The sequence below is a fragment of the Acinonyx jubatus genome, chromosome E1 (assembly GCF_027475565.1).
Source record: "Acinonyx jubatus isolate Ajub_Pintada_27869175 chromosome E1, VMU_Ajub_asm_v1.0, whole genome shotgun sequence".
Taxonomy (NCBI): domain Eukaryota; kingdom Metazoa; phylum Chordata; class Mammalia; order Carnivora; family Felidae; genus Acinonyx; species Acinonyx jubatus.
In genome coordinates this window covers 43,326,659-43,343,378 of record NC_069397.1, presented here as the reverse complement: position 1 = coordinate 43,343,378, position 16,720 = coordinate 43,326,659, and the positions used below count along the sequence as shown (strand labels likewise).

At 52.7% G+C, this 16,720-nt stretch overlaps 1 protein-coding gene across 1 annotated transcript; it reads right to left on the bottom strand.

Moving 5' to 3' along the window:
* Window positions 1-13,954: 13,954 nt before the first annotated feature.
* Window positions 13,955-16,171, bottom strand: SPPL2C (signal peptide peptidase like 2C). The gene has a single exon (XM_027052016.2). The coding sequence runs from the start codon at window positions 16,097-16,099 to the stop codon at window positions 14,066-14,068; it is 2,034 nt and encodes a 677-aa protein (XP_026907817.1). The 5' UTR covers window positions 16,100-16,171; the 3' UTR covers window positions 13,955-14,065.
* Window positions 16,172-16,720: the final 549 nt, after the last annotated feature.

The following is a 16,720-nucleotide window of genomic DNA, read 5'->3' as shown; positions in this document are numbered from 1 at the left end:
GATTCCTAATCGCCAATGCCACTATCAAGCTGTTCGAACTGGGCAAAATGCTCAACTTCTCTGTGCTTGTTGCCTCTTTTGTAAAATAAAGGGGTTGGAATAGATGACCCCCGGGGGTCTCTTAGCTTTTAAAAAAAAATCTGATTCTTTGAAAGGCAGCATCCTGGAGGGAAGCATGGGCCCATCTTTTGTACACAAATGAGGCATTTTCTAACACAACCGACCTTCCAAATCTGACATTTTAACATCTAAAATAACTTTCTTCCAGTTAGACTGGCTGCTGGAAAAAAAAAAATCAGGTTTGGCAGCATCCAGGATGCCTTGGAAATGAATGCCTTGAGTTGGGGGCTGATGGAATCGGGAGCCAGTGCACTCTGGGTGCGTGCTACAGAGGACAGCAGCTGCTCAAGGAGGGACAGCAAGAACAACTAGTGGTCCCAGCCAGTCTCTCAAGGTCTGCCTGCCTGTTAAAGAGTCAGTCTTCATATACAGGGAGGCCAGGCCGTGGGCTAGACATGGGAGAATGTGGACACCTCCTGTTTTGTCTGCCTAAGAGTCTCTCCCCTTTTCTTGGAGATGTATGTCCTCTTCTTTAGAAGAAATATCCTCCTGGGGGCGCCTGGGTGGCTCAGTCAGTTAAACGTCAGACTTAGGCCCAGGTCATGATCTCATGGTTTGTGAGTTCGAGCCCAGCGTTGAGCTCTGGGCTGACAGCTCGGAGCCTGGAGCCTGCTTCAGATTCTGCGTCTCCCTCTATTTCTCTGCCCCTCCCCGCCCGTGCTCTGTCTCCCTCTCTCTCAAGAATAAATACACATTTTTAAAAAAGAGAGAAATATCCCTTTTGTCCGTTTGAACCATGTGGTTCTGATGGGGTCCTCTATAATGGTGTCCACCTCTCTGTCTGTGCAAGTGGGTTTGTGATCCAAACTGGGCTGACCCCAGGACTCCGTCTAGCTGTAACTGGGAGAAGAGGCTCCCTTCCTCTCCACCCTTTCCAGGGCTCTAGTCTCATGGAGAAAGTGCCTCTGAGAGAAGCAGGAACAAGATGGGGAGAGGCCTGATAGGGTCTGAGTCCCTGCCCGGACCTTCCCTTGCCCTCCCTGCAGCTGAACCCACAGCTCCCCCTCTCTACCCAAGCGAGTTGCAGGTAACCATTTACAACTCATGAGGCTGGGCTTGTGGATGAGAAAGAAGGAGGAGAAAGTTCCGGAAGCTTTTCTGTGCGTTCAGCCTGCGGAAGCCAGCCTTGGAAATGTGCATGGAGCCAAATCGATGGAAGGTGTGTCCAGCCCAATGACCACTCTGGAAGGGTGGGCAGGACGAGCAACAAAATGCCTCTGGGAAGAGAATTTATGGAAGGGCAAAGAATCTCAGTCTTGGTAAGTGGGGAAAGACGGAAGGGGAGGGGGATGGAGAAATGACCAAAATCTTAGGAAGTTTGGGGAAAAGAGGATGAGTGGAAAACAGTGGTTAGGGGAAGAAGTAGAGAGGCAAGAAGAGATGACGTGCCATTGTGTTGAAAGACATTTTTGAGAACAGGATCTGAGAAGAGGTCAAAACAGGATACTTTAAGTCTTAAGTGAATTGAGGAGGGCCATTACTGTCCAGGAGAGGGAAAAACACTGTGCTACAGAGGAGTATAAACCGACATTAACAGGAAACTCACTTGAAATAGATTCACTCTGACGCTCCCCTCCTCTTCCAGCTCTGTTTACCTTGAAATGACCTCCAATTGCTCAAGGACAGGTTCTACCTTATGTCCAACGTTCTGCCCGCAAAAATGAACGAGACAGACTTTCAGCTGTGATGAGGTGTGGAGGCAGCCTTGCGTCATCCCACCCTCTTCCCCTCACCCTGCCCCTCCAGTACCCAATCCCTTCCAACTTCCCACCCACCTGAGGCTGAGATCCTCACTCCTTCCCCTGGTCCGCCAGGCCCCTCTGATCTGGCCCTGGCTTTCCCTCCTTCCCCACTGCTACCTTGAGGCCGCCCCAAGGAGGTGACCATTACGCTGAGCTCTAAATGACCAGAAGGAGCCAGCTGGGAAGATGGGGGCAGAACGTGCCATCTGGGAGACAGGGCAAGCTCGAAAGCCTTAAGTCAGAAATAAGCTGGCAAGTGTGGGGACTACAGAGAAGGGGGTGTGGGCAGGGTGGGGAGGGGACGGTGTGGACACAGCCCAGCTTCAAGTTAGAGACATTCGGAGCTGGAAGCAACCCAAGAGGTTGGGCCTTGACCCAACACCGTTATTAAATTAAATTAATCAATTGAATCTTTAAAATTTGAGATAAAATTGACACGTAACACTGTAATACCACCTCCTTTATTTTAAAGGTAAGGAAACTGCAGGTCAGAGAAGGTTAGCACTGGTTTAAAAACATATCGTAAAAAACTGCACAAGTAATACGTGAAAGCCTTATTGTTAAAAATGCAAAGAATACAGAAAAAGTAAAAGTCCCCTTTGGCACCACCCTACCCACCCTGCGTGCCCCAATCTCTTTCCCTCCGGCCTCTCCAGAAGAATCTCTTTCCCTCCGGCCTCTCCAGAGGAAACTTGGGCCAGTCGGGAGGGTATCTTTCCTAGCTTTTAGGGGTGGTGGACACATTTGTTATACACACATTTAGGCATGTATGGTTTTATTTGTGCTTTTCCTTTGCATCAGTGAGATTACACTTTAAAAAAAATTATTTTTTTACATTTATTTATTTTTGAGAAACAGAGTGAGACAATGCGTGAGCGGGGGAGGGGCAGAGAGAGAAGGAGACAAAGAATCTGAAGCAGGCTCCAGGTCAGCACAGAGCCTGATGCGGGGCTCAAATCCACAAGCTGTGAGATCATGACCTGAGCCGAAGTCGGATGCTCACTCAACCGACTGAGTCACCCAGGTGCCCTGAGATTGTACTTTAAAAAAAAAAAATTAAAAATGTTTTATTTATTTTTGAGACAGAGAGAGAGAGAGAGAGAGAGAAAGAAAGAATGAGCAGGGGAGGGGCAGAGAGAGAGGGAGACACAGAATCTGAAGCAGGCTTTAGGTTCTGAGCTGCCAGCACAGAGCTGGATGCGGGATGTGGACCCATGAACTGTGAGATCATGACCTGAGCCGAAGCTGGATGCTTAACCAACTGAGTCACCCAGGTGCCCCAGTGAGATTATACTTTTTTTTTTTTTTTTTTTGCTTTGTAAGCTTTTTCCTTTTTGTTCATGTGGATGCGTTGCGTTCTTTTTTACCTGCTATGTAATATTTCAGGGCTAGAGGCAGTGTATCATTTAACCTTTCCTGTGTTGTGCATTTCCTCTGGGCATTTAGGTTGCTCCTGGTTACTACAAATAGGGCTATGGCAAATGCCTTTGGACATGTCTTGAATACAAGTAGAAAGATTGTGGTCGGGTAAATGGTAAGCTCTGGAATTCCTGGGTCAAGGGGCACGCAAAATGACATTGTAACCGATACTGCCCAAGCGTCCTCCAAAACAACTGTATCAAATCACACTCCCACCCAAGGTGCACGATGCCGCCGGCTCCTCCTCAGTACCACCTCCAGCGCTGGATCTTTCTAATCTTTGTAATTCTTGATGCTCTGTTGGGTAGACAGTGACCTCTCTCTCTTTTCTGTCATCGTTGTTCTGGTAGTTCTTATTTACCTATTTGGCAAAAAAGTTTAGGCTAACAGAAAAGTTGTGACAACAGAGTTCTCAGAGACCCTGCATCCAGCTTCTTCTAATGTTAGCATTTTATGTAGCCCTAACACAGTGATCAAAACTAGGACGTGAATGCCGGTTCGGTTCTATTAACTAAACTTCAACTTTTATTCAGATGTCACCCACTTTACCACTCATGTTCGGGTCATTTTCGGTTTTGCTTCCCTAATTACTAGAGAGATTGAACATGTTTTCATATGTATTTTGGCCATCTGTGTTTCTTCTGTAAAATGCCTGCTCAAATTCTTTGCCCATCTTATATCCTGTTGGATTGTTTGTCTTTTTCTAATGATGGGTAGAGGTTCTGTATTTAAGAACACTTCCAAGCTCACCCAACTCATTAGCAACCAAGCTGGGAAGAGAACCCGCGTCTGACCTGATTCCCTCTTCCCAACATGAACGCCCTGTCCTCAGTTCTTCTGTCTCCCCTTTCCTTAGTCCCATGCTTGGTGGTCCCTACCTGGGAGATCATGTTCTTATCAGCATCCCTCAGAGAAGCGCAGTGGGGCCAGGCTAGCTCATTCATTTCACTCAGCATTACTGGACTAATGACATTGGCAGCCATCTGGGATGGGCCTTTTCTGGACCAGCTCACTTTCTGGAAAGTCTCATCTTCCTTGGCCCTGAGACAGACTACAAAGAACGTTGGCTGCCGAGGCCCAAGAATCACCATTTGGCTGATTATCCCTTCCTTAATTGCCGTTCTGGCGATCATAATACCTCCTGCACTGGCAGAACTGGGAGTGTTGGGGGTCCTGCCATTCCCAGAATGCTATCCAGGATGCTCTGACTTCCTCTCAGGGCATTCTCTCATCCTCCAGCCAGAGCTCCAGAAATTGACAGGAGATAGGGGCCAGGGTGGGCACTGCCACGGTCAGGGGTGCGACAGTGTCATCCCTCTTGGCTCTTCTGGTCCCACCCAACCACTGGTGCCTTGAGAAGAGGGGCTGTGCCTTGTTTCTTTGAAATTCTCTTCCCTCTGGCTCTAATATGGGGCTAACGAGAAATCTTGTCATTTGCAGTTATTCTAGACAAAGATGGAGATCAGACAGGGGTACCATTTGTCCCTAGTCTGGTCCCAAACATTTGGAAGGGAGGATGGTGTAGTGTTTTGAATGGCGGCCTCCCCAAAATCCATGTCTACCCAGAACCTGTGAATGTGACATTATTTGGAAAAGGGGTCTTTGTGGAGATAATTAGTTAAGAATCTCCCGTTAAAATCATCCTGGGTGATCCAGGTGGTCCCTAAATCTAATGACAGGTGCACTCATGAGAGAAAGTCAGAGGGATATGAGGAGAAGAGGAGAAGGCCATGTGAAGATGGAGACAGAGACTGGAGTTAGATGTGGCCACAGGCCAAGAAACGGCTGGAGTCACCAGAAGCTGGAAGAGGGAAGGAAAGTTTCTCCTAGAGCCTTCAGAGGGAAAACAGCTGTACTGATACCTGAATTCCAGACCTCTGGCCTCCAGGCTGTGGTTTTAAGCTGCTCAGTTTGTGGCATTTGTCACAGCAACCACATGATACTAACACAGAGGGGAACCAACAAGGACACTAAAACCCATGATCCTTGAAGGGACAATAGACATCATTGGCCCTTTTGCTGCCTGAGTAGGAAAGTGAGGGCCACAGGGAGAGGTGACATGCCTCTGACCAGTATGAATGGAGCCAATGTGTTACATTTATATAGAGCAGCTGTGGGGTGGTTTCTCTTTGGCAGACCCACAGGTGACAGGTGGAGAGCAAGACACTGACTCTTCATCATGGAAAGAAGATGGGAATTTTCTCTGTAGCAAATGGAGGGCAGGGAATGGAACTTGCTTACAGCACCTGTGTGAAACATTCAGCTCCTTCCCAGACCTTCTCCAGGGCCTGGGGAAGGACCTCAGAATTCGTCTTTCTGGTGAGTTCCCAGGTGATGGATCAGAGATCATACAGGTAGCTGCTGCTCTATGGCAGTGCTCCTGAGACTTTCATAAACGCATGAACAACCTGGGGGCCTTGTTAAAATTCAGATTCTGATAACCCTTTTTACCATCTGACCCTGCTCCCCCTGCCCTTCATCTCTAGCCACAGCTAATTAAGCCAGGGGTATGCACCCGAGTGAAGGACCCATGGGCTCACCAACAGCCAAGGACAGGACCCTGCCCAAATAGAGTAAATCTAATACATACTTTTTTTCCCCCCTTGAGATTCTGAATGGTGTCTTAATAGAAACCATTGCCCATTGGTGGTGATCCCTGGGCCAAGAGACCATGATTGAGGCCAGTACCCCAGAGTTGGGGCCAGTACCACAGTGGGCCAAGAGCAAAATGCATGTGCAGAGGCAGTTGGCTCAGGGAGGAGCGGGGAGGAAGTGGATACCCAGAAACCATGCAGCCCTGGGAGGCAGAGAGGGCAGCTTTGCTTTCTGACAGCTTTCTAATTTATAATTCCCCAGAGGCCCAATTGAGCTGGTGGCCCTTGTGTCCTGAGAAATCTCATATCCTTCCAATAAGTTCTTCTTTTTGTATGAGATATTTTGAGTAGACACTTACTTCTTAAAGCCAAAAGGCTCCTAATTAGTGAGAATGTATCTGTGCCCTCTTCCACCTGCTTTTTGGCGGTAAAACCCTGAGTCAGGAACTATACATCCTGTGACTGCTCATCTCCAGGACCTTGGACAGGGCCCTGCACAGTTGGTGTTGGGGAGCGTGGACTGGATCTCGGTGGATAATGTGTACACAGGAGTCAGAGGAGGGTGGAAGAAACACATTCCAAGTGAGTGGAACAGTGGGGCAGAGGCATGGAGTGAGAATAAGCGTGTACAGGGAACCACACACACACAGAGGCTGGGGGCTGGTAGGAGGCAAAGTTGGCTGGCAGAGAAACCTGGTTGTGGCTGGCTTTCAACACCAGACTGAGAAGCTGGGGGTTGGTTTGACGGGCAGTAGAGAGGCATCTGAAGTCTTTCAGCTGGAGGGACGTGACAAAGAACAATTGTTCTCTTTTCTGTAACAAAGATCCCAATGGCCCAGGTGAGAGGTGACGTCTTCAAATAAGTTTGTAAAAATGGGAATGAGAAAATGGATTCTAGAGATTTTCCTAGTGCCGAATCAATAGGAAGTGGTAACTGGTCAGACTCCGCGGTAAGCCCCGGAATGGAGAGTATTCCATTAATAAACCAGAATAAGGAAATAGAGATCTAACCTCACTACTAATCAGAGATATGCAAATTTAAAGAGATGCTGTTTCTCATTATATCAAATTAACAAAGATGCTGGTGAGCGTGTGGTAAAATGATCACTTCCCTACTTTACAGCATACACAGAGGATGAATTGTCACAAATATGATTTGGGAAGTAATTCAGCAAAATGAATGACAACCTTCAAAGATTTTCGTATCCCTAGTTTCCCAGAAATAAAATGGCTAGATCTATCTTACAGACACCTTCTCAAATATATAAAGTAATTTGCAGCCAAAAATATTCTTCATAGGGCTGTAAGAAACAGATCAAACATCCATAAGAGAATATAAAGTCTATGTGGTTATATCTGCTATAGAATACTACATAACCTGCTCCAAATAAAGGTTCAAGGGTTACATAGAATATTTATAGCAAAATACCAATGTATATTGGTATGCATATTTGATTGTAACTATGTACATCCAATTTGACGGCACGTCCAATGTGATTGCAACTATGTAAATGTTGCATATATCCAATGTGTATATCCAGTTTGATGGTAACTATGTAAGTGAAACACACTAAAACCTCTGAAAGGAAAAAAAAAATGACTGGATGGAAATATACCAAAATTTTAACAGTGATTGTGTTTCCCCTCTACTCTCCTGTCCTTTCTACTTTTTCTCCAGAGTGCAATAATATAACAATAGAAAGAAGTCCCTGGAGCCTGTCCGGAGGATGGTAACTCATACCCCAATCCCTGCCTCTCCCTCACTGACTTCCCCTGTGCTTGGCTCTCCTCTGCAGAAAGAAACGCACAGACTGGGAGTTTTGCTGTTTTGTTGCTTCTTTGTCTCCTCTGTTCTGTAAAATGTTTCATTTTCAAGCACAGTGCTGGGTACATAGGTGCCTGTGCGAGGGATGTTTGTGGACCAGTACATATGAATTTCCTGTGGCTGTTGTAACAAATTACCACAAGGCCGGCGGCTTAAAACAACAGATACTTATTCTTTCACAGTTCTGGAAGCCAGAAGTCTGAAGTCAGTATCCCCCAGCTGAAATCAAGGGGTCAGCAGGCTCGTGCCCCTTCTGGAGGCTATGGAGGGGAACTGGTTCTTTCCTTTTTCCAGCTTCTGGTGGCTGCTGGTGTTCCTCGGCGTGTGGCTACATCATTCTCATCTTTGCCTCCAGCATCACAGTGCCCAAGCCACTTCTGCGTGCAATTCTTCTCAGCTTCTTTCATATTAGGACTCCTGTGATTACACTCAGGGCCTGCTCAGATAATACAGGATAATCTTCTCATCTCAGGATCCTTAGCTTAATCACATCTGCAAAGTCCTCCTCTCTCCCCCCCGCCCCCCACTTCATGGAGGGGAGCATTCACAGGTTCCAGGGACTAGGATATTGATACCTATTGGAGGGACATTATTCAATTGACCACAGTCAGCTTTAAGGATTAAGCAAGGTTGGGTGGAGATCAGACCCGCCCTTGGCTTACACTCTCTTGGCTGCAGCAGTGGATGGCCTGGAGGAGACCCTGGGCTGTGACCGGCCAGGATTCTCAGGAGACCTGCCCTTCCTGCCAAAGTTCACTTCACTGACTGGGTCAGAACTGCAGGCACGGTGAGGCTTTGCCCAGGCTGGGTTACGAGGGGCCCGGGATTTTTCCCAGAGTAATTCTTTTCTCTTTGGACTCAGGGGCTTCCTGCTTTAAGAAGACCGAGTATGTGGGGGACATTGGGCTGCAGGAAAGCAGTCCCTGAGAGGCAAGCACTTGCATTCCAGCAAGGGTCTCCTGTTTATGAAGGATTCTTGGGTGAGTTTCCAGGTTCCTGGTTGCCTTTGTCACTGGCTTGCTCTGTGACCTCAGGCAGGCTGCTTTCTCTCTCTGTCCTCAGTTCTGGGGAGCTCTGGAAGATGTCTGGAGGCTCTGCTAACACTCTCACTCAGACCTCACACACCTTTTTCCCTGCCGATCTTCTCTACTATTCAAGTCCCTAAAAGGCTGGGGGAAGCTACTGAAAGGCATTTCTCAGAATACCCCAGAATTCTAGCAGCCCAAGGGTCTCCCAGCAGCAGCCTCAGTTTCCCTTTCCAGCTTCCCTTCCTGGGATCTTTCCGAGACCACGTCTCCCGATCCCAGGTGGGTGCAGACTTCCATGCCTGGTGGAGCTCTTGTTGGCAGTCCTAGAGGCGAGAGGCTAAGTCCTGGGAAGAGTTACTCCTAAAGATAAAACTAAGCATTTGGAAAGTGAACCAGTGGTGAGCACGGATGTGTTCCCAAACAAAATGAATAATTGCTCAGGTGTGTGTGGGAAGGGCATCTGTGGGCCTCCAAGAAGAAGGACGAGGTCTGGCCTCAGGGTGGGAGGCCCATACGGAGTCCAATCTCCCAACAATGGTCTACGTGCTGGCGGCCACAAACACGTCTTCATGGTGGCCCGATTCTTCTTCTTCTTCTTCTTCTTCTTCTTCTTCTTCTTCTTCTTCTTCTTCTCCTTCTCCTTCTCCTTCTTCTAATTATTTCTTTTGGGGAGAGTGGAAGCGGGGGAGGGGCAAAGAGAGGTGAACAGAGGATCTGATGCGGGTTCTGCACTGACAGGCTGACAGCAGCAAGCCTGATGTGGGGCTCAAACTCACAAACCCCAAGATCATGACCGGAGTCGAACCCCAAGATCATGACGCTCAACCGACTGAGCCACCCAGGCGCCCCACGCTGGCCTGGTTCTATGAGAGGGGATGAGCCTCAGAGCGTGAACCATCTCCAAGCATTAAGGACATTCAGCGGTGCTGTGCTGGAGCTTTTTCATTTCATAAAATATCAAAATACTCTCAGACCTTTTTCCAGGACACCTCCACCTTCTCACAACAAGCTTCTAAAGCGTTACCCCTGGGCCCGAGGAGCTTCAGAACTCTGCTGATGAGTAGGTTAGTATATATTTTTGGAATATCATCCCTAATTGTGGTTATTCCAAAGTTCCCTAATGGAATGCCCCTCCCTGGCCCTTAGGGTGTGAGCCCGCCTGCTCTTATCTTACTGACCAGCAGGTGGCAGCACAAAAGCGCTTAAAATTCAGCATTGCTGGAAAAAAAGGCACAAAACCTTCCTTGCTTCCATCTAACTACAAAGGGACCCACCTGCCTGGCTTGCTGGAGGTGTCCTTGTTCACCTGCCCACCCACCACATCCCACTGGGCCTGGATGGAGCGACCAAAAGAAGAGGATGGCTCCATTTCTGGGAGCTCAATCCTGAGGAACTATAAGCTGATTTGGGAAAGATGGCATGTGGGGGCATTTAAGTGCTGTCCTGGAGATTTCTGCTCTAAAACCTGGTTTCTTGTAATGCGATAATGTGTATGCCTAGTCTGTTGTCAGTGCTTGGCAGATGTTAGCTGTTTATACCCTACCTCACCCCATTTAATCTTTATAACAAACCTGCAAGGTAAGTCTTAGCAAAAACCGTTCTACAGACGAGGGTATTGAGGCGCAGAGGGGTGGCCTTGGTTGTTCCGTGTCACGGGGTGAGCGCATAGCCGTGCTGAGCTTTGAGGTCTCAGTGACCCAGAGTCCAGCTGCGTCCTCCTGCGCTGGCTGAGGAGACGCTTCACCCTGAATCACAAACCTTCCTTCTCAACACGCACAACTACTCCTCAGGGAGAATGGAGGGCTGTACCTCCTGAGAGGCACAGGGTAGAGGGCTGAGTAGACCTCGAGTTCTCCTGGAAGAGGAATGCTTTGCACACCAGGATGTGTGCGGGAAGGGGTGTTGAGGCATGAAGCTGGCCCCAGCTGTTGCCCTGGGAGGTAGAAGACCAGAGTTGTGTTCTATTTCTGCTATCCCATTGCTGTGTGACCTTGGGTAGGTCCTGACCCTCTCTGGGCTTTCCTTTCCTCATCTATGGATTAGAGCACCTCATGGGTCCTTGCTGGTTCTCACTCTCCAGGGAATCCAGAAGGGCACCAAACTCTTCATTAACTCAAAAAGGCCAAGGCTGCCACTATTCACCTCATGGGGTTCTTGCCGGGATTAAATGAGGCCACAAAGAGAAACGCTGGGTAGCCCGAGCAAAGCACGGCCCCGGCGCCAGGCCTCGGCCACCTGGAGCCCTGCATGTGGCCTCAGGAAGCTGGTTTCTGCCCTGGCCCCGTCTTAGGCTCCACCTGTCACAGGTGGAGCTCTCCCGGAAGCAGATGCTAAAACGGAGTCAGGAATGCCAAGGAATCGGAGGAAGCAGGCGGGGCGGGGCCGTCAGACAGGGAGGCAGGCCTGCCTCCATCTCTGCCGGGGCAGCGGGGCTTGGGGGCAGATGTCCAAGCCCTGGCACCGCTGTCTTGCTTGGTCATGAGCTGGCCCTCCGAGTCTCCCATCTTTCTGCAAAGCAATCTGGGCCGGAATGAGGAGATGGCCCCTAGAGGGCGCTGTCGACCACAAGCCCTCCTTGAAGGGGCGTCTGAGCATCGCATTGCAATGTCTGCCTCACCAGGAAAGGGCCGCCCTGCCCTCTGGGGTGGGAAGTCCAGGCATCAGCACCCTCACTCCCTCAGGCCCCAGGCGGGCCTGGTGGGGAAGGGCTGCGTCGGAAGGGAACAGCAGCAACAGGAACAGCAGCCCAGGTGCACGTGTGCGCACAGGTATGTGCGAGGGCCCAGTACCGGGCCCACACATGCATGTGGAAGTACGTGTGTATATGCATGTGTATCCGAGGTCCCTGTATGGACGTGTGCGCATATCTTCACGCGTGTTCAGGTGTGTGTGTGCACATGTGCAGCATCCTGTAGCCCTCTGGGGGAGGGGGGCTGCCAGCTCTGGGCACCTCTGACAGGTGGCGGCTTGGTCCGGCCACCTGGCTTCAACCCAGTCTCTGGGAAGCAGACCGGCAAAGTGAGGCAGAGCCCACAGCTAAAAGGAGACGTTGGCTCTGGGGTCAAGGCGGGAGCAGATGCCCGTGGGCCACCAGAGGAGCAGCACTTACAAGATTTCTGGGGCCCAGGCTCAGCCCCTGACCCGTATGGTTTGTGCTCACCGCAGCCCCTAGGTAGATCGTATTATTCTTCCCATTGTCTAGACAGCGTGTCCTCTGAATGCTTGCCTCTGCCGGGTCGGGCCGTGAGGACAGAGTCCGACTCGCCCTTCCCTGAGTCCAGTTCAGACGTGGATGGAGGGTGGGGCCTCCCCCCCTCAGACCCTCCCCTTGAGAATCTTCCTCTTGGAGGTAGGCGTAGGCCCCGCCATGGGGACACCCACTGCGCAGGCCCCTCCCTGACCACAACTTCCTGGGAGACAGGTCCTTTGTCCCCCCCTCTGGGGGCGAGGGGGCTGAGAGCCCTCCCCACCAGGCCTGGTGCAGGGATGTAGCCCACCCCTGGGAGGCCCAGTGACGCAGGGCAGCAGTGGGGAGGCTGCTTGGGCTGGGGGTGAGCCAGGGCCTGCGGAGGCCCCTCTGTCCGGGCCAGATGGCTGCCGGCTCCAGTGGGAGGAGCTGCCAGCTCGGCCGGTCAGTGTCCTGGCCCAGACTCCACGCTCTGCCCTTGTCCGGCTCGGGTCTTCAGGTGCCGTTTGCGGAGGGGTCAGTGAGGGGGCTTTCTTCGAGATGCCTGTTACCTGCACCCCTGCATACCCAGGGCCCAGCCAGCCCCTCAGAGTCCCATCGCCACACTGACCAAGGCCCTGTAGGAGCCCAGGGAGGTGGCCTGCACAGTGGGGCCTTCTCCACCGTGTCCCCTTTTCCTCCATAGTTCATGCTGGATCAGCCCCTCATTCATTCGTTCATTCATTTGTTCACTCATTCATTCATCCATTCCTCCATTCCTCCAACAAACAAATCAAGCGCCTAACGACATACCATCCCTGTTCTGGGCTCTGGAACCACCTGGATGAACAAGACAGAGTGGTCCCTGCCCTCATGAAGCTGATGCTGGACTGGGGGAGATGAGAAAACTAGTAAGCAGGTGTAGGGGAGAGTGACTGAGACTGGGCTTTCTTTAGAAAGGGTCTTCAAAGAAAGTCTCCCTGTGGGGGGGGGCATTTGAAATGGGACTGGAAGAAGAAGGAGCCAGCCAGTCCCAATCCTGGGGGTGGGAGGAGCAGGAAGTTCCAGGTGGGGGAACCCTACTGGGGGAGGATGGGTGTGGGGGGGTCTGGTGTGCACTCCCTGACCCGAGGAGGTAGGGGCAGGGGTGCAGGGTGTGGAGGGCTTGGGGGGAAGTTGTGGCCAGAACTCAAAGGCTTGTGGGCATTGGATTTAGGAGAGTAATAGAAACAGAATGAACATTCATAAAGCATTATGTCAGTCACCTGACATAAGCCAACTATTCCAACCTTCCCCAAATCCTATGATAAGTAGAGTTGTTATTATTATTCCATTTTACGGATGAGGAGACCATGCCCCTAAGAGATTAAATCACTTGCTCAGTGACACGCTGTGGGTCAGTGGCAGAGTTGGAATTTCTGGGGGGACAGCTGGTTCAAGAACCCTAACCGTTGGACCACACTGCCTCTGTGGATATGATTCCCTCACCTCCAACATAGACTCCTCCAGGAGGCCTTCCTGACCCCCGGGTTTGTTTCCTCTGCTTAAGCAACATATAACCGCACCATCCAGCCTAAAAAACCACGGGGGTACTCAAGAGGTCATCTTGTTTATGCCTCTGCCTCCAGGTAGATATGGTATTATAAGTCCCATCTTGAATATGAGACTGCTGAAGCCAGAAGGGATTGGTCCGTGTCCAGAGTCGGTGAGGGAAGTATGGGAGCCAGGGGTGTGGTCGAGGAGCAGTAATGGTTCAGTTGGACCCGACCATGAGGAAAAGATAGGTGATGAGGGATGGGACCTGTCCACCAAGCTGAGGAGCCGGGGCTCTGGTGTGGAGGGTGGGCAGTGGGGGAGAGGGGAAGTCACTGCCCAGTAAGCCCTGGGAGCAAATCCTGGCCTTGCCGAATAACTTCGTGTGAGTCCTGTGCCCTCTCTGAGCCTGTTTCCCACTCTGCACGATTTGGGGTTGGCACCTCTCCCAAGAACCCTCCAGGCCTTACATGGACTTACTCTGTGGCCACTGCTTTCTTACAGTCCCAGCAAAAAATGGAGCTCTGTTGGGTAGACACGGAATATCTTTAATGCCCTGATTTCCTTTTGACCGCGTGTGGCTTTGCTCTGAGGTATTCTGCCGGACCTTCTAGAGGCACGTGTCTCCAGGTGCTGGTTCACAAGGGAGCCTGGGTCGACATGCTCTCCTTTACCTTCAAGCCCTTCCTCTCGTGGAGCCCCGTCCAAGGCAGGCCGGCGTCGTGGGCCTGGGCCTGTGCGTGGCCCAGCTCTGAGGGCGATGGCATTGGTGGCATCAGAGGAATCAGCTCCTCCGAGGCCCCAGGGGAGGCACGAGGAAATTCGTCAGTGTCCAGGCTGGCATCGCTCCAGCCCTTGGAGCTATCGCTGTGGCCATCCGGACCAACGGCTTCATCCTCGGATATGGTGGCAATCTCGGCTGTGTCCTCTTCAAGGTTGGTGTCTGAGTTCCCTGCCAGGTGGCTGCCGGCCCCCTCAAACTTGCTGGCTGTGTGGACGTCTGCCGTATCCTCCCGCTTCTGCGCGGAGCCAAATGAAGGGGCGCCACGCAGCCCAGCCACAGCCTGGGCGGGTGTCTTAGCTCTGCCCTGGCCCGTCCAGAAGAGGGCAAGCTCTTGGCGACAGGCGGCCACGGCCAGGCTGGTGAGCAGGGTGCTGGACACCAGGTACAGCAGGGCGGGCTGGCCCATCTGCATGAGGACCATGGCGACAAAAGTGACCAGCAGGCCCGCGGCATAGGCCGCCGTGCAGGCCACAAAGTAGACCTGGCGGGAACGGACTTGCACATCAAAGCGGTGACAGTAGGCCACCAGAAAGCCAGGGACCACAATGTCACCGAAGCCGAGGATGGAGAAGGGCTGGTCACACAAGGTCAAGGATGAGAAGCTCAGCCAGGGCACTTTGAGCACCATGGGCAGCCTCTCGCGGCTCACGGAATCTACCGGGCCCGCTGCCACCCCCACCATGATGCTCTCACCGGTCCTGGTGAGGAGGGGCGTGACGAAGACAAAGAAGACATCGAAGGCCAGCAGGGCCAGCAGGAAAGAGGCACAGTTCCTGAGCGTGGGCAGCCGCACGCGCCGCAGGACCAAAAGGCAGTAGGCCACGCCCAGCGCGTCCTGCAGGAGCCACGCCCAGCTGTCCTCGTTCCGGTGGGCGATCCAGAGGACGGTCACCGCCGCGCACAGGCCGCCCAGCAGCAGCAGGGGCAGCTGCAGGCAGGCGCGGTGGCCAGGCAGGGGCCAGCGGTATTGCTGCAGGGGCAGGTGGCGCACCAGGGGGGCCAGGCAGCTGTAGAGGCCGGTGCCCGCCCCCAGGCCGAAGACGGCGATCATGACGTAGACAAAGCAGTCGTAGAAGAAGTAGAGGAGCAGCATGATGGAGCAGGACATGGTGACCACCGCGCCCGTCATGGCCGGCGTGAAGTCCACCGGCGCGCCCTCGTCTTCCTCCTCCTGTCCCCGCGGGGCGGCCACTGCTTCCTGCCGGTGGTGACCGCCGGGCCCCCCTCCCCCCCGGGCCTGGCGCCGCTGCAGCCGGTCAGCCTCGGTCAGGCCGGCCCAGTAGCCGCCAGCAGCCACGGTGCCCACGGCCAGGATGAAGGTGATCACCATGTTGTAGTCGAGGACGGGCTCCGGGGGCGCATACAGGGCCACGCGGACCTCCGCGCTGCCGTGGGTGTGGCGGAGGATGTCGAGCATGTCGTTGTAGCGGAGCACGGCCACAGGGATGGTGAGGCCGGGCAGGGGCTGGTGGGGGTCCTGGGGCGCCGGGGTGGTGTCTGAACACTGCTGGCCGCTGACCCGGCTCACGATGAGCAGCCCGTGGGCGCCTTGGCCCTGAGCCAGCCAGCCCTTGGCGTAGAAGCTGCAGTTGCCCCTCATGACCATGGCGGTGGTGTGGCGGAGGGGCCGCCGGCGGGGGGAGCCGGGCCGGACCTGGCGGGAGGAGTCCTTGCCTGGGCACCAGGGTGCCATGGTACCATCGTACAGGGGCAGGAGTGGGGCGTGGTGCAGGTCCCGGGGCAGGGTGACATAGTCGGAACTGAACAGGATGCAGTAGTCCTTGCTCCAATTTTCTGACACCACGTGGACCACGCCATACTCCCCCCTGGCAGCGGTGTTGGTGAGGAGGAGGAGGAGGAGGAGGAGAAAGAATCCCAGGAACGCCATCCTCCTCAGCCACCTACTGCTGCATCCCAACGTGGCAGCGGCTCCCAGTGGGGTCCCCTCTCCCAGGGGGTGGGTGTGGCCCTCTGTCATAGAGCAGCCCTGCCTCCTGTCTGCGAAACCAACCCGGGCCCCACCTACCTAGTCACAAAGCCGTGCAGCCCAGGCTCAGGGTGGTGCTTTGGAGCACGGGGTCCCTCTCAGGATCCTGTTCCCTAACACTGCTTCCCGCACAGAGGTCACCTGGGTCCCCACTCTGCTCAGTCCCTGGTGGGTCTGGGTCAGGTAATCTGAAATACCAGGTGGGAGGATGGGATGGAGGATCCCAGACACAAAGTCTGGACCAACTTGGCCCCTCACTGACTGGGTGACTGGGCAGATGCCTCTTCTCTCTGCACCTGTTTCTTCAGCGGCCAAGAAATGAGGACATTGAACAGAGAGTTTCTGAAGCTATTGCAGACTTTTATTGAGCAGTTACTAAGTGCCAGATACTTTATCTGTACTCAGCGGGCCCTTGCAAAGAGGTATTACTATATCCGGCCGGCCTGAGGCTGCATGCTGTCCTTCAAAGTCCATGCCTCTTTGTATTGACACATGACCAGAATTTCATTTCTAGCCTCCCTT